We start from the raw sequence: 21,978 nt of genomic DNA, 5'->3' as shown, positions 1-21,978 counted from the left end.
GAGCTAGAAGAAAGCTGACTCCTTGCTGAGCTCCCACGCAAGGGTAGTGTTGTCTCACAGTTGCCTTCTTTCTCCACGGGAAGTTCATTGCTCAGCAGATGAAGGCCCAGGGCCAGAATAAATGCAGGGGAGGAAGGAGACAGGGTCCAGGTAAATAGGAATGAATAGAGCAGCCTCGAAGTTGGTGCCTGGGTTGGCAGGGGTCCCATCAGATGGTTGGGCCCACAAAACCTTAGAGTCAGTCTTCCTGGGGAGTGAGTGACTCCACCTTGGTCAGAATCCCTCCTCCTCTGAGGCTGTTACTGAGCCACTGCAGGCCGGAGAAACCACACCTGAACGACAAGACTTCCTTAAAAAGCCAGATCCAGTAAGAGACCAAGAGAGTGAGTAGGAGGCCCTCAGTGGAGTCAAGATCCCTCCTGAGTAACAGCCCCACCTCCAGCGTGGCATATTTCTCTCTCGAACCTCAGGTCTCCGTGGATTTTGAATTGGCTGGGACCTCCAAGCCATAGTAGAGTGGACACTCGTCTACACTGGCTTCTTCGTGGTGTTCCCATTATTGCTGTTGATCTGCTAGGCCAGGTCCTCCCACGTCTCACCTCCCAGACCACCTGACACACTAATTGGTTCCAGCCACCCGGATATCTTTAAGAGTGTGCCCCACCCCATTTTTTTAGGGGTTAAGGCAGAAGAAGGGGCCAGGTTAGGAGACTGCGGTCTAGTTGAGATCATGGATCCTACCACAATCAATTCTGGTCCTCCTCCTCGGAACTTTGCAAATCCCCAGATATTGGAACAGGAAAAGCAGTTTATGAGGCGAAGCAGCGGCTAGGTGGGAGAGGCGGATGGCACGCACAATCCAGCTGAAGGGGCCCAGTTTGAGCGTGCAACAGGCTGTGACACGGCCCTACTCTGGCGGGTGGTTCTTCGGAGTTCTCCCTGCACCTCTCCACCCTGCAGAAATAAGGCTGCCGGGCCGTCTATGGGCTCCAGACCTCCGTGGCCCTGGGGAAAGATAGGGGCGCAGAAGGAGGGGCACACGGGACTCCAGCGCCGGGGGCGGGCCCGAGGCAGGGGGCCCGAATTGGGAGCCGACTCGGGGGCTCAGGCAGCTTCAGAGTGAAGCGCAGCGGGCGAAGGGACCACTGCATCCCGGCGGGCCATGAATTCGGGCCGCCAGCCCGGGACACTCTTCAGCATCGCGGACATCCTGGGCCCGCGCGCCGTCCCGCGGGCACCCTCTGCGCCACAGCGCGCTGAGCCCGGCCCGTACCCCGCGTCGCCGCTGTGCGCGCTGGAGGAGCTGACGAGTAAAACCTTCCGCGGACTGGACGCGCGCGGCGGCCCGCGAGCCCCTGAAGGTACAGCGGGCGGAGGCTCGACCTTGGCGGTCTCCCTACTGCTATCTGACCCTCGGGCTCAAACCTGCATCTCCCCCTGGCCGAGTCACCCTAACCCGCTCCCGCCCTTAGTCCACGCGTCGAGACTCGCACCTGCGGCCCCTCCCGCCTCTCCGCTCCGTGGCCTCCGAACTCCGGGCGCCCTCGAGGCCGCCGCGGGGACGGGCTGTGCAGGACCGAGAGGCGCGCGCGGGTTGGGGGGGGTTCACTGTAGGCGGGGCAGCGGCGACCCAGCGGGCTGCAAGAGACAAAAGGCCTCAGGCGGGGCTACTCCGCGGAAAACACCAGGAGCGGAGGCGCGGTCTCTCCAGGGCGCCGGACTCCGCTCCAGCCCGCGCCACTCCAGGGCGCGCGGGGAGCCCAAGGGCTCGGTGGCGCTGGGCGCACCCTGCCTTCCCCGCCCCCTCTCTACCGTCGCGCTTTTAGGCTCGCGGGTGTAAACCGAGGGCCCTACAGTCCCCGGGAGGCTAAGGAGGTCGCTTGCCTTCCCGGGCCCGGGTCGACGTCCCTACTCCCACCGCCTCTCGTGCCACACTAACCTGCCAGCCTGCTCAGCTCCAGGCGGCCGGACCTCGCACCAGACCCTCCAGCCTGTCCTCCTCTTTTTTCTTTCTACTCTCCCGGTCCTGCAGCACCCGTGGCCTGCTGCTCGGGGACCCCAGGGGCGGTCTGCACTTTGCACCCCCACCTCCACCCGACCCCCACGCCTCGGTAAAGTACACGGTTCCGTCCTCTTCCGTCTTCCTGGCTCTTTCGGGTCCCACGGGTCTGACCCCACCCCCAGCTTTTCCTCTCAGACCACAGCCGGATTCCCGCCCTCCGGAGGCTGATCGGGTTCTCACCCTCTCCCCAGGCAAGGCCGACCCAGATTCGCTGGGCCCCGTTTCCGCGGCCCGCAGGAGGCGCAAGTCACGCACTGCATTCACCGCGCAGCAGGTGCTGGAGCTGGAGCGGCGATTTGTCTTCCAGAAGTACTTGGCACCTTCGGAGCGCGACGGACTGGCTGCTCGGCTCGGCCTGGCCAACGCGCAGGTTGTCACTTGGTTCCAGAACCGCCGTGCCAAGTTCAAGCGAGACGTGGAGGAGATGCGCGCTGATGTGGCCTCGCTACATGCGTTGTCCCCTGGAGTCCTGTGTCGCCTAGCGCTGCCCAGTGGTGCCCAAAGCCCTGGCTCCCACCCCACTGAACCTGACTTCGGGGCCCATTTATCAGACGAAGAGATACAGGTAGATGATTGAAGGCAAAGCCACTGCCAGCTGTGGGCTCTGGGGCGCTGGACTCCTCGCCTTCTCGATCTTTGTTTGTCTTGTCTGTGTTTGGGGGTGGCGGGAAGAGGGTCCACCCGGGTTCTGTTCTAGCCTACAGTCCAGACGTCCGCCTTTCCTAACTGTTGAAAATAAAGTTAAAGTTCTGTTGCTAAACATCTCAATCCAGACCTCCGGGCCAATAAACAGTAAAACATGTTGATTACTGGAGAGATTTGGTGGCAGCGCTGTGAAAAACGCTTGAAATGCAAAATGTCTCCTTTAACCCTCATAGCAATCCTACAGGATAGGTGTATAATTATGCCCATTTTACAAAAGAAGAACTTTGAGGTCTAGATTTGACCTGGGCATCCGGTCAACCTTCAGATCGGTATGTCATCCTTCTGCTTAGGAGACATTGGACAGAGAAAAAGGGGGCTACGACTATCTGTGGCTGCAGGCCATTAAGCCTCAACCTCCTGCCTCTCTAACCAGACCGGAGAGGCTTCTAAAATAGTGGCTGGCCCCAGAGAGGAAACAGGGCGCCTGATCATTTCCTCTTTCCCTACCTTGCGGTCATTTGTAGTAGATTCCCTATCTGTTCCCCTGCCTGCATTAAGAGCTCTATGCTAAGACAAAGCAAAGGCCATCTGCAGAGAGGGCATCCCCTGCCTCCGGGGCTTGTATGGTTCCTGTGCTGCCAATGGACCCACCAGGACCAGCCAGCAAAGGGTGGGAAAGCTGGCCGGATGCAGTGGAGCTTGGAGGAGCTGGGCTTGCTGCTGGGGATCCCAGCCCAGTTCCACGCTGACATTTCTGACATTTATTTATTCTGCTGGAGATTAATCACCCTCTTGCAGGGTGATGGGGGAGGGACGGGGGACACCTGATAGCTGCAAGAGTTCCCCATCGCTGGCTATCCAGCTAACCCAGCTGATCTTTGGGTTTTTTCCTGCTTCCCTGTCTCCCTTCAGTCCTCTCAGCTCTCCCCAGACGGCCTCCTGCTTCTGCCCAGATGTGACAACCCCACTTCCAAAGATGCCCCAAGGGTGGGGCTAAGGCCCCAGTTGCAGGTGGATAGCCAAGTAAAGAATATTCCAGGGTGGGTGGACAAGACTGGAAAGCAAAGCTGAGTGTGGTGGCATATACCTATGATTCCCAGCTTTTAGGAGGCTGAGACCAGCCTACGGTACATAGTGAGTTCAAGGGAGCCCGAATTGCTGGGCATGGAGGTACATGCCTGTAATCCCAGCATTCAGAAGGCTAAGGTAGGAAGATCACCACAAGTTCAAGGGCAGCCTGAACTACATATGGAGACACTGTCTCAAAAACAGAAGCAAACAAACAAAACAAGACTGGGAAGTAGAAGGCAACCTGGCATCTGGGGGCTACAACTCCCCTTGTTCTGAGTGCTTTGGATGGGATACTACTCACAGTGGTATTACTCAGTGGGCCAAAGATTTTTTATTCCCGTTTTCAGAGTAAGGAAACTAAACCACAGGAGCCCAAGAAGATTAGCCAGGCTATGCAGTCTGTACGTGGTGAGGTGAAGTGAGGCTCATCACCTTCATGGCTGGGGGACTCAGGAACACATATTTTTGGTCAGTACAGGTACTGTTCCTATAAAGGTGACTGGGCCCACACCTGTAATCCCAGCACTTAAGTGGCTGAGGCAGGAGGATCACTGCAAGTTTGAGGCCAGCCTGGCTACAAAGTGAGTTCAAGGCCAGCATGAACTGCATAGTGAGACCCTGTCTCAAAAAGACAAAGGAGTGGGGGAGGGCGGGAAGGGTCCAAGGTAGAGAGTAAACACTACTGTGGGCAGAGAATGGGGGCAGGTTAGAGGGGAGAGACAGGAAGCAATGTTCAGAGCAGGTTAATGTGGCTGAATGTGCAAGATGGACCAGACCCTGGCAGAGACCTGAGGAAGGCCACTGTGGTAAGAGCAGAGGGATTTCAGGACTAGACTTTGGAGTGGGTGGATGGTCACAAAACAGCTATGATAACTTCCCAGTACAAAGAACTGTCTGAGTCCGTGACAATTATACATGCCTGGACAACTGAAAGAAAAAAAATAAAAAGACTTTGTGGCTAGAAAGACAAAATACCCTTGGAATAGGGTTTTAAATGTCAGTCATTATACATAAAATTTATTCTTTGCAACTGTGCTGCCTTTCAACACACATGTGCAACCTATTTACCGCCCCAGCTCCTGTTGCTTACTCCCTTCATCACTAAAGGCTGCCTTTCTGGAAACTTTCTAGGTGGTGACCAACTCTTCTGTCTGCCCCAGGAACTTTCCCACTCATAGCAATGAAAAACCCACACCCTAGGAAAGCCAAGATGGTTACTCACCGCTTTACATTCCCAGGCTGCTGGGGTGGAACCCTATTTATTAGGGCAGCTGAGTGTGAGTATGGGCAGAGTGGAGGCAAGGTGTCAGGGGTCCTGTGGCTCTTGGCTAGAAGATTCCAGTTCAGGCAGGCTAAGAGGCGCTGGTGAGAGAACATTTGCCTGCTAATTAGAAGAGCACTGGGAGGACCATGGTATAGCTAAGTGGCACAAGCCCCTGCCTGGCAAGTGCAAGGTCCTGAGTTCAATTCCCAGTTTAAAAAAAAAAAACGCACTGGGTATGGTGACACATGTCTGTAATCTCAGCACTCTGGGAAGCTGAGGCAGGAGGACCACCAAATTGGAGCTCAGATTGGATGATCTAGGGATTTGGACACCAGGCTTTCCAGGGTGGGGGGGCTGGGAACATAGCTTAGCATGAAGAACCTGGTTGTAGTAATTTTTTTTTAGTAGAGCAAGAAGCTGGCTCATTGTAAAGGCTAACATGCCACATGGTACTAGTGAATGACTATTCTTTGAGGGGCTAGGAGCCCTAGTAAAACTCCTGAAGCATCTAGATCCAGCCCCCACAAAAGGCCCTGTGGGCAGAGTTCTTAAGGAGTCATTAATTCCCACTTAAAAAAACCAAAAAACCACCACCTCTTGCTACCTCTCCCCAAACAGGGCTGAGCAGAGCAGTCCCAGGGAGGCCACTCCCGCTAGGAAAAGCAGGTACAGTCAAGCTGACTCTGAAGCACAGCGGCCTCCTCATGCGGCTTCCTAAACTGCAGCCCAGAAAGGGCTGCTGCCTCATACTCAAGCCTTAGGCAACATCACCCAAATCTGGGCCTGGGTATTTAGCTCAGCGGCATAAGCGCCTGCCTTGTAATCAGGCAGTCATGAGTTCGATCCCCAGTACTGATAAAAAGAAAGTCCTCTGTGTTAGGGTCCTGGAACGGTAACTGAAACAAATTTCTGGGCCCTATTTTCTTGATTTCCAGTTTGGTGCAAGCCTGACCTAAGGCCTGAGGGTTTGCATTTGTTATAAGTTTCTAGTTGATGCTGATGTACTGTTTCTGAACAGTTTGAGACCATCAGTCCTAGGAATTCTGGATTTTCTAAACTTTAGCAGCAATTCACTCTTAATCTCCTCTTCCTATTGTAGGAATCACAAATATGTAAGACAGTTGCGCGCAAAATGTGATTTAGCATTCTCTATGCAAAATGCATTTCGTAGATATTTTATTACTGTTTCAATCCTCACAACAGCCCTGTGAGGTAGGGACTTCCCCCATTTTACAGATGAGGAAATTGAGGCTTAACAGAGAGCTGACCAAGATGATCCAACTAGTAATGGCAGACTTCATCTTGCTAGATAGTATTTAAGGAGTCCAAATCATAAACAGTAAGAAAGATGGGGGTATGTAAGATGTTTCAAATTCTCTCTCCAAGTACAAACTGTATTGGGCAAGACTTAAAGGGCAAAAGCATCATTTAGCCTCAGGAATGGTTCCTGGATGTGGGGATTACAGCCCCTAAGGATCCACACTTAAATGGGTTTAGAGTCCTAGCCATCGGCTGGGAGGAAACAACTATGCGAGGCTGCCAGGATCTTAAAGACAAAAGGAGATAATGGTTCTTACAAAGGAAGCAACTATAACCATCTTGAGGCCGCTGCCCTTGGTAGGAAACCTCCGATGGAGAAAGGCCACCTGCAGTGTCCAGTGCTGGGGTGAAGAAAGCCAAAGCAGCAGCAGCCAGGGTACCACGCAGGGAGTGGGGAGACGTGTGGGCCCTGTGAACTCCAGGCAGGAGTTATAAGAGACTGCCCCAAAGCAAACCCTTGAGCAGAGGGAAGAGGTGGCCATCAGACCACTGGACGAAAGAGAGGTCAGAGTACGCGTTGCAGCATGGCCAGAAAATGGCACAGGGGACTAGCAGCAAATTAGGAGCTGGGGCCAGAAAAAATGGCAAGAACTAGGGTGAGGACAAGCAAGGGAGCAGAGCGTCCACCAAGCTGCTGACGGGTGGTGGGACTCAAGCTCTCTTCACTCATCACCCCACTGTTGAGCACAGAGCTCCACCTAGTGAATGAGTTCCCTGGGGCCAGGAAGCACCGCAAGTCCCCGTGCCTGCTCCGTGCTGGCCCTGCTGTGGTTCAGACACCCGAGCTTCTGCACACTGTAGCCCCCACCGTGGCAATAGTGGGCGGGGATAGACCCTGGCACCTTTGCGCTGAGCTGCATCTCCAGCACACTGTTTCCCCTTGAGACAAGGTCCTTCTAAGTCACTACGTTGCCCAGGCTGATCCTCCTGCCTTAGCCTCCCAGGGCACGGAGCGCACAGCTGTAGCTCCCTATCTTGAGTGCTTGGTGGAATTTCTGTTTCCTTATTGTACCCAGAAGCAGCAGCCAACTGTATGAGAAGCAAAGGAGGGATGTTTCAGTGGATGTGGGACTGCTTTTTCTCAGAAGACTCTCTGTGGCAAAAGGAATGATTTCTGGGATACCCTAATACGGAATTTGTTTGTTTCTGCAATTCAGGGTATAATTCAGGCTGGCCTTGAAGTCACTGTGTAGCCCAGGCTGGCCTCAAATTCCCACTAGGGGCATTCTTCCTGCCTCAGCCTCCCAAGTGCTGGGATTATAGGTATGCACTACCACACCCAGCTCTTAATATGGATTTAAGAGTCTCAAACTCTGCAGTAAACTGTCAGCACAGTGTTCCCTATCCCTATGGGATGTACACATGGCCTCACTTGTATGAAAGTGCCCCCTCATCTGGCCTGAGGTAGATAAGGGCACCCAGGTTTCGGGATGCCCCAGCTCTTTGAGGGGCCCTGGAAATGAAAAAGGTAGGGTCTTCTAATCTGAGTCTGGGGAAAAGGCCAGCTGGGTTGGCTCAGATGACATGCAGGATAATTCAAGGGTGGAGACAGAAGCCCTGGGGCCCTTGAAGCCATGCTTTCATTGAGGGAGAACAGGCCTGAGTTTCCCAGCTCAAAACGGGGAAGGGACTGGGGAACCCCAGTCCAACAAGGTGGCACACAATTTCTTCCTCGTTGATCCTGCTGAGAAGGGAGAGAGAAGAGCACATGAGCTCACCATCCCTGCACCCTCCTTACCCACAGGACACGCAGATGGCACTACATGGCCTCTCAGTCTCGGCTGGCGCTCCCCATGGCCTGAGACTGAGGGAGGGTCCGGTGTTCTTACCTGAGCAAGTTGGAGAAGACAAGCTCGGAGTTCCCAGGCTGCGTCCGGCTGGAATCCATGGCTCAGAGTCTCCTGGAACACAGCAGCTGCCTCCTGGAAGCGCTTCAATCCCAGAGAGATTGAAGAAGGGAAAGTTTAGGTGTCAAGGGGAACCAAGGAATTTTAAACTGACAGCACCTCCTAGTACCACTACGGTAGAGATGCTAACCAGGAAATGTCAATGTAGATCCCAGATCCACCACCTCCTCCCATCTCTCCTCTGCTTTCAGTCCAAGTCCTGTTACCTGCAGGCCCATCAAGGCCTTGCCCAGGCGGAAGAGACCCCGGGGCCAGCCAGGTTGTAGGGTAAGGGCCACCTGGGCATCGGCCAGGGCCCACACTGGCTGACCCAGTCGTTCATGGCAGAAGGAGCGATTTCCAAATAACCTGATAAACACAGAAAGTGGCCGTGGGTCTGGGTCTTCCACACTCTGCCTAGGCCTCACCTCCCAGCCCGGTGGCCAGACCCCTACCTACCTGTGGTCCTGGGGGTTGAGCTTCAAGGCTTCGGTGAAAAGAACAACAGCCTCCTGGTAGAAACCATTTTGAGCAAAGCTGGTACCCAACTCTGGAAAAAAAAAAGAGAGGGTAGAAAGGTTCCACAAGGGCTCCCCCAGGGAGGAGAAAGGATCTTAGGGGAGAGAAAAGGATCTTACTTGCCAGCTCCTGGCTCTGCTGCGAGGCGGCTGCCAGCAGTCCTGGAGATGCCTGGGGATGAGGGGAAGTCAGGCAGGCCCCAGGCCGTGGTCCTCCACACTCTTCCGCCTTTGCTCTGTTACACTGCAGCTAGTACCACCCAACTACTGTATGCATTTCTCCTGACACCCTGCAAGAAAGTATCCTCCTCCAGAGAAAGCTACCCAGAGTCAGGGTGACAGTGATGAAGCAGACACCAGCCCTTTGGCTCTAAGAGGAGAGACCTCCTCATGGACAGTCCCCTTGACCCCTAGTTCATGTGCCTCCACAGAGCCTCTGGGTCCTCTGCCCACCTCACCTGTGCCTTAGGACACTGCCTAGGCTTCTCTTCTCTTGGGGGGTTTCTTTCCTTTTGGCCCATCTTCTCCTGGGGGCCTTGGTCCTTGACTTGGGGCTCTTGGTTTGGTCCCTTCTCTCTGTGGGTACTTGGGAGGCAATCCCCAACTTTGCGTAAAGCCAGAGACACAAAACTGCTAGAGAGATCCAGTAAGTCCTGTGAGCAGAAGGAAAGTCAGGGGTACAGAAAGACAAATGAGGCATGTTCTTACCTATATATAGAAGCTAAAAAGCTGATTTCATAGAAGAAATACAGAATAGTGGTTACCAGAATGTGGAAGGGTCTGGGGGAGGGAGAATACAAATAAGAGAGTTAATGGGTACAGGGTTGCAGTTACATATGATAAATAACTTCTAGGGTGGTTTTTTTTTTGGTACCAGGGATGGAACTCATAACCTTGCGCTTGCCAGGCAAATGCTTATGCCACTGAGCTAAATCCCTGGCCCCCATTAACTTCTAGTTTTATAAAATAGTAGGATAATTATGGCTGACAATTAATTATTTCTAAACATCTAGTAGAGATTTTGAATGTTCTCACAAACAAATACTAATTGGCTGAGAACATAGCTCAGTGGCACTGTGACTGCCTGGCAAGTAAGAGGTCATAAGTTCGATTCCCAGTACCAAAAAAAAAGTATCTAAGGTGATGGATATAGTTTGATTCCTGGCATAAAAAAAAAAGATATGCCAATATCTAAGATATGCCAATGGCTGATCTGATCATTTACACATTGTAAGCATGCACTAAAATGTCACACTAGCCACGAACATGTACAATTACTGTGTGTCAATTAAAAGTAAAATCTATTTAAAAATACATTTCAAAAATTTCTCAAGGAAAGTTAAAGAGGGGCTAAGAATGAATTATTTTGTTGAATAAGGAGGAGAAGATGGACAGAGCCAAAGAAGGGATGAAGAGGCTCTCACCTCTTCGTCACCACACTGCTCCTGAGCTGGGTTTCCAGCACTGGCTGAGGGGCTCTCATTCTCCTCTTGGGTTGCTGTGGACTGGATGGAGAGTGGACAGGGCCGGGGTCACCTTGAGCCACCTCCCTTCTCAGCCTCCATCTTCCTGGTCCTTGTTGCTCTTGGTAGCTGCCCGTGGGACTCACCTTCAGCTTCCCACTGTCCTGTTCCAACCGCTCTTGTCGCTTTCTTTCCTTCTGACGCTGCAAAAATGGTATTTTTTAAAAAGCACTTACTACATTGCAGGTATTGGACCAAGTTTTGCATAAACCTTTTCATTTATTCCTGGGGCTCCATGAAGTAACTACTGTTATACTCTGAAAAAGCAGACAAGAGTCACCAGCCATAGGCCTCACGGCAAGGAGGAGACAGATTGCAGAGCAGTATAAGTAGGATTCTAGAGCCATCACACTGATGGCTTCCAGGAGAGCCTGCAAGCCTCAGCCCCTCCAGCCTGCCTGCAAGAGCTCCAGTGCCGGCTGCCTGTTGTCACTTCCCTCTCTCCCTTCTCTAAATCCCTCTGGGTCCCCCTCCTTCCACTCCCCAACCACCTTCTTCTTGCATCGTTTCTTCTCTGCTTTCCGTTTCATGCGCTCCTCCTCAGCCACTAGCTCCTCAGCCAGGCGATTGGCTTGCTGGAAAAGGAAGGGCAGGTGATAGGAAAAGAGGAGGAAGCAGGGAGAATGACAGAAAATGTTAGGGGAGGCAAAGTGCACACAATGATCTGGAAAGGTATAGATTAGGGGAGGTATGGGGTGAGACTATAGGGACTGTGACATTTCTTCCTGAGAATCTCACCTCTTCAGTCACCAGGAGCTTCTGGGGCATGGCCACCTGCAGTAGGTTGTCTGAGACACTAGAGAAGGATGGAGAGGCAGAGGGGCTTTGAGGGCAGGGTTCAGACCTTTGGAGAGGGTACAGGAAGGACTTCCGGAGTCCACAGTAGGTACCCAGTCCCTCAGCCCCTTTGTCCCTGTCACTCTGTGCAGTCGTGTTGCCTTCATCAGGGAAATGGTCCGGGAGGTAACCTGTCAGGAGGGAGAAAGAGAAGGAAAGGAAGCGGAACGTGAACAAGGGGAACACCTGTGGGTCAGCCCGCCCCGGGGCTCCAGCCTTGATCTTGGGTCCAGGCCCTGCACTCCCCACCATGGTGCCACAGCTGCAGCTTCCCGCTGCTCCCATCCACACGGATCCGGTGCAGGCCCTGGGGATCACTCTCCACAAGCTGGCGAAGAAAATCCACTATGCCCTGGGAGGGGGAGGGGAGGGAGGCTGGTGTTGGGGGAAGCTCTGGGACAGACAGGGGGTTGCCTGGCTTGATCTCTCCACCACGGCAGCCATCAAGCAGCTATCTAGCCCAGAGAATCTTTCTGGCTCTGACACCCCACCCCTCCCCCACTTTAAAATTTGCTCTTCTTGGCTTTCTTGATGCACTACCTGTATTTGCTACTTCCTGCATTCCTAAGGGCTGAGGGTGGCATTCAGCCCAGCCTTTGTGCCTTCCATGATCTTCTCCCTTTGACCTGTTACTAGATCAGCTGCATGGAGGCCCCTGGGATGGAGCAATGGAGCCCTGTCATATCCTTGAACAAAAGCCCCAGGCAGAAATAAGTACAGCAGCCGCTGGTGGCTTCTTCCCTGCACTGTTTCTCCCCCAAACCCAACTCTCAGAAATTATCCCTTACTTAAAAACTCCCAGTGTCCCTCATTGCTAAGGCCAGAAAGAGACTGAATCTAATGCCTCTGCCTAGCATTCAGAGCCTTCCAAAAGCTCCCTGGCTGACTTTTCCAACTTTCCCTTCCTCTGTTTAGCTGCCATCCTCTCTTGATCACCAGGCTTTCTCTAGTCTTGGTGCCTCCTCTCAGCTGTTCTCCAACCCTTCCTGGCTCAGAGCTCCTTTATCACATCTTGTCTCACTTTAAAAGTACAATTCCTATCTTATTTCCCCTCCAAGTCTCTTCAGAAGTTTTCATGTTCAATTAGTTCTGGCCTCTCTCAACCAAAATTCATTGCTTTTTTTGTTTTATCGGTATTAGGGATCGAACTCACGATCCCTGATACCGCTTGCAAGGCAGGCACTTATGCCGCTGAGCTAAATCCCCAGCCTCATTCATTGCTTTTTATTGCCCTCTTAATTGGTAACAAAGAATGGAGCTGGAAAGAATGCTATGCCAGAGGAGAGCCAGTTGCATCCTTATTTTTGACTATTTCTGCCTGGATCTTTCATTGAGCCTCATTGAACACCTTCCTCATTGACAAAATGAAGTAAAACTCTTCAAACTTTGATACACACACTCTATTTTATTTTTTGGATGGGGGCTAGGAATAGAATCCAGTGTCATTTGGTCTACCACTGAACTACACTTCCAGAATCCACACTCTGATTCTGATGAGTCATTTCCTCAGTGTGTGTAAGTTTCTGAGGACAGGAATCAACATATCCCTATGTGATCTTTGGTCACACAGGACCTGGCCCCAGTAGCTTCATGAATCTTCTCCTACTGGCTCCATTACCTTCCTTCAGCCACCAATCCTAAATTCCTACTTAGATCTTCAGATCATTGTCCTCTTTAGATGTCACCTCCTTTCTCTCTTTCTTTTAATCTTTTAACTCTACTCTGTTCCCTATTCTCCTTGCTCTTTCTTTAAACATACAGGAAAGAGTTGCAAGTTTAGCTCTTTGATGCTCCCAAATCTGATCCTGTCCCCCTCCTCCCACTTATTAACCCTATTCATTGCCTGACTGAAGACATCCAAACCTTTGTGCTAAATCCTTCCAGCCACTATCTGCCTTCTCTCTGGTTCTGTCTTTTACTGTTTCAACCAAATGCTTTCCAATGATCTTACTTTAGAGAGGCTCTTTTTATTTTTTCTAGCGCTTCCATTGTCCTCTCTCTACAATATCTTTCCCCAAGACACACATACCCATGCCCAGTTCTCAACCCAGACACACTTGTCTGCTCACTTCTCACTTTGACCATTTATTACGTGAGGATCGTCCTTCTGGTCCTTCATCCTTCACTAGGCTAGCAAGCTGCAAAGCTACTCTTCCCCAAAAACCCCAGAGCACTGTTTGGTGCTGGCTCAGCGCGAGTCTCAGCACAGTTGATTTAAAAGGGCAGGAACGAAATGAGGAGGCGGATCTCTAGAACCTCGAATGTCTAGGTGAGGTCTCTTTTACCTCTTCTCCGTAGTCCTCTGGACCAAATTCCTTGCAGAGTTCGGGAACACCAGCGATCCTCAGCGGGCAGCCTGGCCGCAGAGGGCAGTCTACAGGAAAGGAAGGCCGTGCCGCGTCAGGAGACTGAGGACAGATGGCGAGAGCCCTCCAACCTCTGCCTGAAGCATAAAATCCTACTAAAAATGTCCAGACAGCGAACCCAAGAAGGCTGCTCCTGCCTTCTTCAGCCCTCTTCGTCTTGTCACACCGCTCACCTAGCTTGATTTGTCCCACAGTCTTCGGAACCGGTGCCATCGCTAGTCAACAGGAAGCCGAAACTGAAAGTTAGTCTTGAATTTGACTAACTCAAGGGCTGGGTAGGAGAGAGAGAGTGGGCGGGCATCTTTGTTAAGGGCAGAAGCCCTTGATTACGGAGCGCGAGAGAGTCCAAGATAGTCTCCTAGGCTCCCGCGTAGGAGAGGGCTCTTGGTATTGGGCGGAGACCGAGCTACGACGGGCGTTGCGAGGTGCGGGGGAAGCGGGGATCCTTAGGTTTGTTTCCAACTCGCTGCTGCATGGCCCAAGCGTCTCGCTTTGGTGGCGTTCTGCCCCCGCTGTGGGTGCGACCCGGGGGCACTGGGGAGGAGCAATGGGAGGGAAGGCGGATGGGCCCTTTCCCCGGAGAGGGTCGTGGCCGGCAGGGGCCGCCGTTTGCCGGGAGCGTCCCCTGCCTGGACCTCCGGCCCGGCGGAGCTCCGGGAGAGCCGCTGCGATGGCCCACGTTAGCAAACGCGGGCGAGGACCAGGAGACTGGCGAGGCGGACTGGAGGCGGGAGCCTGCAGCCGGCAGCCCGATCCTTCCCGCGCTGCAGCGTCTCCGGCAGGTGCTGCTGCGGCTGCTCCGCGAGCGGGAGCAGCTGCTTCACGCCCGGGACTGCGCCCGGCACCTACAGGCAGTAGTGCGGCTCCTGAGGACCCCGAGCCCCAGCACGCCCACCGACGGTCCAGGGTCTTTGCCACAGCTGTGTCGCGATTTACAGCCACATACCTCGAGAGAAGCCGTCGTGCGAATCCGCCATCGGAGCCCAGTGGAGCCGCTACTTCTAGCGCGGCCCATCGGACTAGCAGCCCAGCGCTTGGATGCTGTCATCGAGATGCAGCTTCGCACTCTGGGCCGGGCTCCCGCCAGTCTAAGCCTGACGTCTCAACTCGCAGAGCTGCTGCTATCCCTTCCTGTCTACCACAGGCTGCAGGGAAAAGCCACGAGCTACCTCCCAGGGGCAGCACGCCCTTTCCACCCGGCCCGTGTGCTTAGTCTCCTAACCGGCGAACGGGGTTGCCAGGTGGCAAGTTGGCTGGATGAGGCATTCAGGGGATTGTGCTTGCGAGACCAGCTCCGCAGGCGGTGTCAGGAGGAGCGCGAGCTGCTACCTGGGTTGCTGGGCCTAGTGGGGGGCGCGGCCGGTTCAGTCAGCAGTGGGCTGGGGCTTGAAGGAGCTGGAGCCCTTTGGAGCCAATATTGGACGCTTCTGTGGGCAGCTTGCGCACGGAGTCTGGACCTAAACCTGGGACCCTGGAGGGAACACAGGGCAGTGGTACAACAACTGAGTGAGGCACTGGTTCAGGGTGAGTGATTGGACTTGGGTGGGCATTCGGGAAGGCCGCAGCGTTTACTCCTCCCCAGTCTGCTCACTCACTTGCCAGCCTGATGACAGGAGCAGTCTGTTTAGAATGCAAATCCCCTGGGTTCAGAATGCAGCTTCTGGCCTTTCAGAGCCGAGTTTTGCTTTTCTCCCCAGTCTTGAGTTTGGAGGACCCTTCTTTGAGTGGGGAGGGGCTGCGGAAAGGAAGACCTTGTTTTCAGGCTCTGGAGTCATTTCTCCCTCTAGAATCGCTGCCTCAGGAGTGTGTGAAGGAGCTAGCTTCTTTGTGCCACAACCTACTTCATCAGTCTCTTGTCCGAAGCTGGGACCAAGGTGAGAAGAAAGAGTCATTGGGGTGTGGCAAGACCAGGTTGCCGCTCCTGTATCAGACTGTACCCTCTCATCTTCAGGTTTCTGCCAGGCCTTGGCATCAGCAGCCCGTCAAGGTCAGAGCAGCCCTGCCTCGCACTCTCGTACTGCTGAGCTGTTGCAGCAGCTTTTTGCTCCACTCTTAGACACCTTCCAAGAATGCAGATCAGGATTGATTCTCTGTCAGCCACCAGGTGAGTTGAGGGCCAGCAAAAACAACTGGAGATGCCCCTTTGTTCCTTCACTCTGCTCTGAAGTCTGCCTCCTCCCAAAGGTGCTTCATGACCTGTAAGATACTCTGCTATTCTGCTTTCAGGTCCAGCACCTGTTGCCCTAGGGCTCTGTACCCTGCAGATTACATTGCTCTGGTTCTTGGGCAGAACTCAGCAGCACCTGGCAGCATGGGCTCCAGATTTCTTCCTGCCTCTGATCCAGAAGCACTTACCTGTGAGTGGCTGGGAAGTGGGGAGGGTGACAATTTAGGCTGCACTAAGCCCTCACTTCCTGTTTCCACACATAGCCTCTATTGCATGAAGCAGAAGCGTTAGCCCGTCTGACTTCAGAGGAAAACTTCACTGTGGAAGTGGAGCAGCAGCTAGGCCAGGAGATCCAGAAGCTGACTGCACAGATGCAGGTGAGGAGAACAGGGAGGGATCCTCGCAGTAGCAGTTTAAGATTCTGTTCTATGCCAACCAAGGTGGGAGGGCAGAGTGAAATATCACAGTGACTTGTAATCCTTGAAGTCTAAATTTATTTTATATTCATTAGGGTTTCTTTTTGGTCTTCTCTTTTAACTGTGTGTGTGTATGCGTGTGTGTGTGTGTGTGTGTGTGTGTGTTGCTGGGGACTGAACCTTGGGCCTCACACACCCTAGGCAAGCAGTCTACCACCAAGCTATATCCTCAGCCCCTTTAACTTCTTGCAGGAGGAAAATTTAAACATACACAGATGTAATGAGAAGGGTATGATGGACCTCCATACTCCCACCACGAAGGCTTTAAATATTATCAACTCATAGCCAGTTTTGTTTCATTTATATACCCTTCCAATAATGTCAGACTCCCATTCGGTAATATTAATAGTTGTGGACAATTATTTCTTAGAGTCATTATTTCATTAGCAGTGGCAAAAAGGTGACATTCCAATTCTGTCATTCCTTTTCCTTTATTAGTTGGCTAGCTCCAATAAAAAAAAAAAAACTGCCCTCATTAATGATTTGGATACCGTGAAGTAAATTCTGTAAAGAGAAAGCAGGATAAATGACTGCTTCTTTTTTCCTCCCAGTTTTCAATGCAATGTTTCTTTCTCTAAAAACTGTTTCTCTTTAAAAGTATAATATGTATTCTCATTAAAGTAAACATGTCCAGTGTGTAAAAAGAGAAATAGGTCAGGTATGGTGGCTCCCTCTGTAATTCCAATATTTGGGATGCTGACCAAGGGTGAGACCTTGTCTCAAAATAAAAAATCAAACAGGGTTGAGGGTGTAGCTCAGTGTTAGAGCACTTGCCTATTATGCACAAGTCTCTGGATTCAATTCCTAGCACTCCCGTTACACACACACACACACACACACACACACACACACACAGACACACACACACACACAAAGTGATTTACATAAAACAGTGTTTTATTTGTTTTTTTCTTTTGGTACCAGGGATTAAACACATGGCCTTCTCACTGAGCTACATTCCCAGAAATTTTTATTTTTGAAATTAATTTTATTGTACATTTTAGAATACATAAAGATCACATTCATCATATAGATTAGTACCTGTACATGATATATAATTCTTTTTCCCCCTTTTCCTACCCTTCATTCAACCCCTCTTCCCCTCATTTAAGAAGGCTTTGTTTCCCTTCTTTCTCATTTTTTCCCTTTTCCCTTCCTTCCTCTCCCCCACCCCCCCATCTCCAGTTCCCTTGCCCACTGGAACATTTTTTTCCTACTTCACAATATCTATTATACATTTTGATTCTTATTTACACTTTCCATTTCTCACACCAAGGAAACAATATCCCAGCCCTTTTTATTTTGAGGCAGGGTCAAACTGCAATCCTTTTGCCTCAGCCTTCCACAGTGCTGGAGTTACAGGTATGAGCCACCACACCCAGCTCCTCGATGAGTATAAGGCTTCTGATGAAAAAAGGAGCTCTCTGTCTGCCCCCAGTCCCACTCTGGATTCCTGTTTTAGAGTGGCAACTTTTGCCATACTTGGCTGTTTTTCCTAAGATCTTCTATATTTATGAATAAAGTGGTTAAATTTCTATTTTCATTTTGCACATTATCTCTTCCTACTATGAATCATGTCTTTCTTTTTGTTTTTCTCTTCCTGTCCAGTTCTCTCCTCTTTGCCCTGAATAGAGACGTAGCTATAGAGTTACCCTCTGCCCTTTCCTCTACATTTCCACTTACCCTCGGTGTCTTGATGCTGTGAACTCCCACAGTTTAGTTTTTCTGGCTACCAGGGGTCTACTCCAGCATCTGAACTTGCCCGCAGGACATTTCTACCTCAATTACTACTTTCTTCTTAAATTCAACATGCCCAAGAGCAGGCTTACCATAAATAGGGCGGACAGTAGTGGGAGCCTTCTGGAAGGAGGACCACCGTGGACATGGGCTGGCAATGGAAGGTTCCATGTGGGACCTATGGCTCGAGTTGGTGGCTGGGCAGCTCCAGTGGAACAGCAGTGGTTAGTGGCGGTGAGAGTTCATAGATCTTGGAGGGAGAAGAGAGACAGCCTGACCAGAGCAGACTCTGTGTGTGCCAGGAAAAAGATGTGGGAGTTGCACTAGTAAGTGGGTTAGCATCAAAGAGGGAGGGCATGGAACCCCAGACCAGAGAATGGGGACTTTGTCTCATGATGATGAGGAGCTAATGTCGGAAGAGACACAGTAAAGGTGGTGACAAAAGTTTAACCCAGCTATAGGGGCATTTTAGAGAGAAAGTGGGAAGACAGGAGATGAGAAGCATTCAGCTTTCAGTAGTTGAGAACAGGGCAAAAGGGACAGGGACAGTGTGCTCCCTGTGCAGACCAAACACTGCAAAGCACCCCACAAGCCTTGCTCCTTTGGCCGGTGACTGTACTTTAGGGTGTCTGCTCTGGCTGCTCCAGCACGTAGGACCCCAGGATGAGAAAGAAGAACAGGTGTTGTGTGTTTTCTTCCCAGCTTGCCTCTAAGACCTCAGAATGTGTGGGAAAGTCTCACACTGTATACTCTGTATGCACTGTATACCAAGTCCAAAGATCAAAGAGATCAAAGAGCAAGACAGTAATTTCCTTAATATATAAGGAAAGAGAAGGGGAATCTGGTTTGCTGGAAAACAAGAGTTAGATATGCCAGGAGCCACATGGGCTCTGCCCCATTCCTGCTCTCTCAGGCCTTCTCTCTCGCTCTCGCGCTCTCTCTTTCTTCTTCTTCCTTTTCTCCTTCTTCTTCTTCCTCCTCCTTCCCCTTCCCCTCCTTCTCCTTCTCCCTCTCTTTCTTCCCTCTCCCTTCCCTTTCCCCGTCCTCCCCTTCTCACTCTCTCTCCCTTCCTCCCGCCCTCCCCGCTTCCCAGGGACTTCACACTGAGTTACATCCTAGCCTATTTGTTTATTCAGACAAGTTCTAAGTTGCTAAATTGCCCAGACTGATCTCCATCTTGCAGTCCTCCTGCCTCAGTCTCTCAGAGTGACAGGACTACAGGCATGTGCCAACATGTCTGGTTTCTCTCTCTCTATCCTCTCTCCCTTTCTCCCTCGAACTGGCATCCACATTTTCTTTAAAGATCTGCCACCATATACCATTTCTTGGGGTTCCTGTCCTCCAAGATGGGTTATACAGCAGAAATCCTCTTTACTGCTGTCTTCTCTTTCCCAAAAACACTTACTAAACACCTCCCCCCTCCCAACAAAATAACCCAGCCTAAAGGCCTTCTCTGGTTTTATGAATTATATGGCTCCGGAGAAATATTAGTAGGCTGTCAAGAATATTTAATGTAAGGACATTCCAAAGGTTGCTGAATCCCAGAATATTATAATAGTCAATGCATCTGCTCTACATACAGTTCTTGCCTTCTTTTTGTAGATAACCAAAAAATTGTTATGATTGCCTCTTTTTCCCTCAACCACTACCCATTTGCAAATTGTCCCTCTGTTGGTCATGTGTTTTTGCACGCAAGTGCAAAACTTTAAGGGGGTGGTAGGCTCTTTTTTCTGTAAAGTTTTTATAGAATAAAAATGAACTTTGAAGAGTTTTCATCCACTCAACCCAGCTGAGGAGAGTGAGGTAATCCTAGGACAATTCTTTCTACTGTAATTTGGGTATAGACCAATTGGAAAACGTAGTTAAAGCTATGGCATTTCACCTCAAGAAAATTCCCAGCCCTACACAATTACACATTCAATTTTGGGGTTTTATGAACACCAAGGTGAAAACCTCAGGTTTACAGTAGCATCATACTTTGGAAAATTCCTAACAAATAGGCCCCTTTTACTTTCTTCTGTCCCCACAGCTCCTGCCTGAAGAGTCACTAAGGCTTTTTTTCCAAGGATGTCAAAAACAAGCCACACAGGGCTTCAAGCTTTACATGCCACAGGGTCGGTACTGGAGGCTTCATCTCTGTCCTGGTAAATTTTCATCCTAGATTCTCCTTCCAGGGTCCTCAGGGGGTAATAGCGTCCCACTCCTTTCAAATCCTGGCCCCACACCTCTGCCTCCATTCTTTTTTTTTTTTTTTTTTTGGTCTTTTTTGAGATGGGAATCTCCCTATGCAGTTCAGGCTGGCCTTGAGCTCACTTTGTAGCCCAGGCTGGTCTTGAACTCGCAACAATCCTCCCGCCTCAGCCTCCCGAGTGCTGGGATTACAGGCGTGAGCCACCATGCCCGCCTATGCCTCCATTCTTCACCTTCTGTGCTCTCACCTCCTGAGATCTTAGCCTCTTCTCCCAAACACTCCATTTAGGGACCCATTGGATCGTCACAGCCTCATATTGTCTCCTTTCTTTTCTCTCACTCTAGAAGTTCCCCGAGTTCCTAGTGAGTATGCTAGGCTGGTGGTTCGCACTGTACTGGAGCCTGTGTTGCAAGGAGTGCAGGGTCTGCCACTCCAAGCCCAGGCCCTCGCCCTCAGTCAGGCGCTGACAGCCATCCTGGGTGCCTGGCTCAGTCACATCCTTACCCAAAGGATCCGGTTCAGGTGGGGAAAAAAAGGCAGCAGTGGCAGGGGGATGAATGGAACTGGGGAGAAGAAGGGGGATAAACGGTGGAGGAGCGGGAGAGGCTGGAGGAATTAGGTGGCCACCTTGTACTGGATATTCAGCCTGCAGGGGGCGCTGCAGCTCAGACAAGACTTTGGAGTGGTCAGGGAGTTGCTGGAAGAAGAGCAGTGGGACCTGTCCCCCGAGCTTCGCCAGACTCTACTCACCCTCAGCATCTTCCAGCAGCTGGATGGGGCCTTGCTGTGTCTACTGCAGCAGCCCCGGCCCAAGACTCGAGTCCACAGGAAGTACTCTTGTTGTTGTGAGTCATTTTCTTTATCCTGCCTTCCCAATTGCCTCTAGTGACCCACACCCTACCTACGTTTGATCTAGTTTTAACACCCCACTATCAGCCACCTGCCTGCCACTCCATTCCACCCCCCTGCTTTACCAGGTGTTTGTAATGAGGTCCAGACCATGGGATTGGCCGGCAGCAGCCTCAATAGCCTGGAGAACTTGGAGTCTTCTCTACAGCCTGGAGGGCCCTCAGCCCAGACAACCCAGTTTCAGAGCACTCTGGGGGTTGGGAGACCTAGTCTTGAAGCTTACTTGGTAGGAAATCAGCAGGCCTGGCTTGCCCTCAGGCAACACCAGGGCTCCCGCTGGTGCCTGCCTTTTCTTTCCTGCCTGGGGAGGAGTCCTGAATCTTAAGGGGAGAGGACGAAGAGGACTGGAAAACCACAGACATTGTTATTTCAAGAAGCCTAGGCCTGAGAGCTTAGAAAAGAGTATACATAAACTACATAGAACCTGGAATTAGCAGCGAACAGTCCAAGGTTACTCTAGTGCCTCTAATCCCCATGAAGAGCAAAATCACTGCCTGCAACGTGGAGGTCAGCAACCTGTGGGGCCCAGGCTTAGTTCCCTCTTCTGAAGAAATCTCAGGGCTAGAGGGTTAGATCTCAGGAGAAAGGAAAAAAAAAAAACAATATAAAAGAAGCTAGATGGTACTTCCTCATAAATCCCAGGAACCGGGCTAAAATAGTTTATTCTTGGAGAACCACAGAGGGAATAAGCACGTGGATCACTCCCAAGGAATGCCTGATCCTGTGTTTCCTCTCCATGACTATTTTTAGTCATCTAAGAATATTGGGCTATGGGACCTTCTGTTTAAGCTTTGGTTATTTGGTTACCTGAATGGAATTTACCTCCTGGCAGGCAGATAAGCACTGCTACGGTAGTGTCATCTTTGAAGGAGCTAGAATTTAAACTGGCCTTAACCTAGATGTGGCACAACAAAATACGGAAAGAGAAAGCCTGCAGCCGCAGAAGACAGAAGTGTTTTTGATGCAAAAGCGTTTTGCACTATTATTTTCACAAGTACAAGTGGAC

General features: G+C 51.3%; 3 protein-coding genes across 7 annotated transcripts; 2 read left to right on the top strand and 1 right to left on the bottom strand.

Moving 5' to 3' along the window:
* The first annotated feature begins 11 nt into the window (after positions 1–11).
* Positions 12–2,830, top strand: Lbx2 (ladybird homeobox 2). Its single transcript, XM_063229624.1, has 2 exons — positions 12–1,370; positions 2,254–2,830. The coding sequence occupies exons 1-2, from the start codon at positions 1,163–1,165 to the stop codon at positions 2,637–2,639; spliced, it is 594 nt and encodes a 197-aa protein (XP_063085694.1). The 5' UTR covers positions 12–1,162; the 3' UTR covers positions 2,640–2,830.
* Positions 2,831–6,201: 3,371 nt separating this feature from the next.
* Positions 6,202–13,763, bottom strand: Ttc31 (tetratricopeptide repeat domain 31). 5 transcript variants are annotated; one of them, XM_003468910.5, is made up of 13 exons: positions 13,666–13,763; positions 13,412–13,500; positions 11,376–11,478; positions 11,028–11,257; positions 10,781–10,864; positions 10,376–10,432; positions 10,191–10,271; positions 9,225–9,419; positions 8,887–8,938; positions 8,708–8,798; positions 8,476–8,617; positions 8,192–8,293; positions 6,202–8,046 (listed from the first exon to the last, which is right to left on the bottom strand). In XM_003468910.5, exons 1-13 carry the CDS (start codon positions 13,703–13,705, stop codon positions 7,753–7,755), a joined length of 1,560 nt encoding a protein of 519 aa, XP_003468958.2. In that variant the 5' UTR covers positions 13,706–13,763; the 3' UTR covers positions 6,202–7,752. The 5 variants fall into 5 exon arrangements, with proteins under 5 accessions (XP_003468958.2, XP_013006993.2, XP_063085690.1 ...); XM_013151539.3 differs by having other exon boundaries at positions 6,202–8,043; XM_063229620.1 differs by lacking the exon at positions 10,781–10,864.
* Positions 13,760–21,887, top strand: Ccdc142 (coiled-coil domain containing 142). The gene is made up of 9 exons (XM_013151538.2): positions 13,760–15,016; positions 15,280–15,366; positions 15,444–15,596; positions 15,719–15,849; positions 15,923–16,036; positions 19,902–20,016; positions 20,408–20,585; positions 20,709–20,908; positions 21,041–21,887. The coding sequence occupies exons 1-9, from the start codon at positions 13,966–13,968 to the stop codon at positions 21,295–21,297; spliced, it is 2,286 nt and encodes a 761-aa protein (XP_013006992.2). The 5' UTR covers positions 13,760–13,965; the 3' UTR covers positions 21,298–21,887.
* The last annotated feature ends 91 nt before the right edge of the window (positions 21,888–21,978 follow it).

Source organism: Cavia porcellus, unplaced genomic scaffold (genome assembly GCF_034190915.1).
Source record: "Cavia porcellus strain 051 isolate PalLab524CR breed Dunkin Hartley unplaced genomic scaffold, mCavPor4.1 scaffold_18, whole genome shotgun sequence".
NCBI lineage: Eukaryota > Metazoa > Chordata > Mammalia > Rodentia > Caviidae > Cavia > Cavia porcellus.
The sequence above is the reverse complement of the archived record's forward strand: the minus strand, read 5'-3'. Positions and strand labels throughout refer to the sequence as shown.

Coding starts and splice junctions, on each gene's coding strand:
- Lbx2 (XM_063229624.1), top strand. CDS start 1,163: ATGAATTCGGGCCGCCAGCCCGGGACACTCTTCAGCATCGCGGACATC. Junction 1,371..2,253: donor AGCCCCTGAAGGTACAGCGG/GCGGAGGCTCGA, acceptor CCCTCTCCCCAG/GCAAGGCCGACCCAGATTCG.
- Ttc31 (XM_003468910.5), bottom strand. CDS start 13,705: ATGGCACCGGTTCCGAAGACTGTGGGACAAATCAAGCTAG. Junction 11,479..13,411: donor CAGAGGACTACGGAGAAGAG/GTAAAAGAGACC, acceptor TCCCCCTCCCAG/GGCATAGTGGATTTTCTTCG. Junction 10,433..10,780: donor AGAAACGATGCAAGAAGAAG/GTGGTTGGGGAG, acceptor CCATTTTTGCAG/CGTCAGAAGGAAAGAAAGCG.
- Ccdc142 (XM_013151538.2), top strand. CDS start 13,966: ATGGCCCAAGCGTCTCGCTTTGGTGGCGTTCTGCCCCCGCTGTGGGTG. Junction 16,037..19,901: donor AGCTGACTGCACAGATGCAG/GTGAGGAGAACA, acceptor CTGTCCCCACAG/CTCCTGCCTGAAGAGTCACT. Junction 20,017..20,407: donor GAGGCTTCATCTCTGTCCTG/GTAAATTTTCAT, acceptor CTCTCACTCTAG/AAGTTCCCCGAGTTCCTAGT.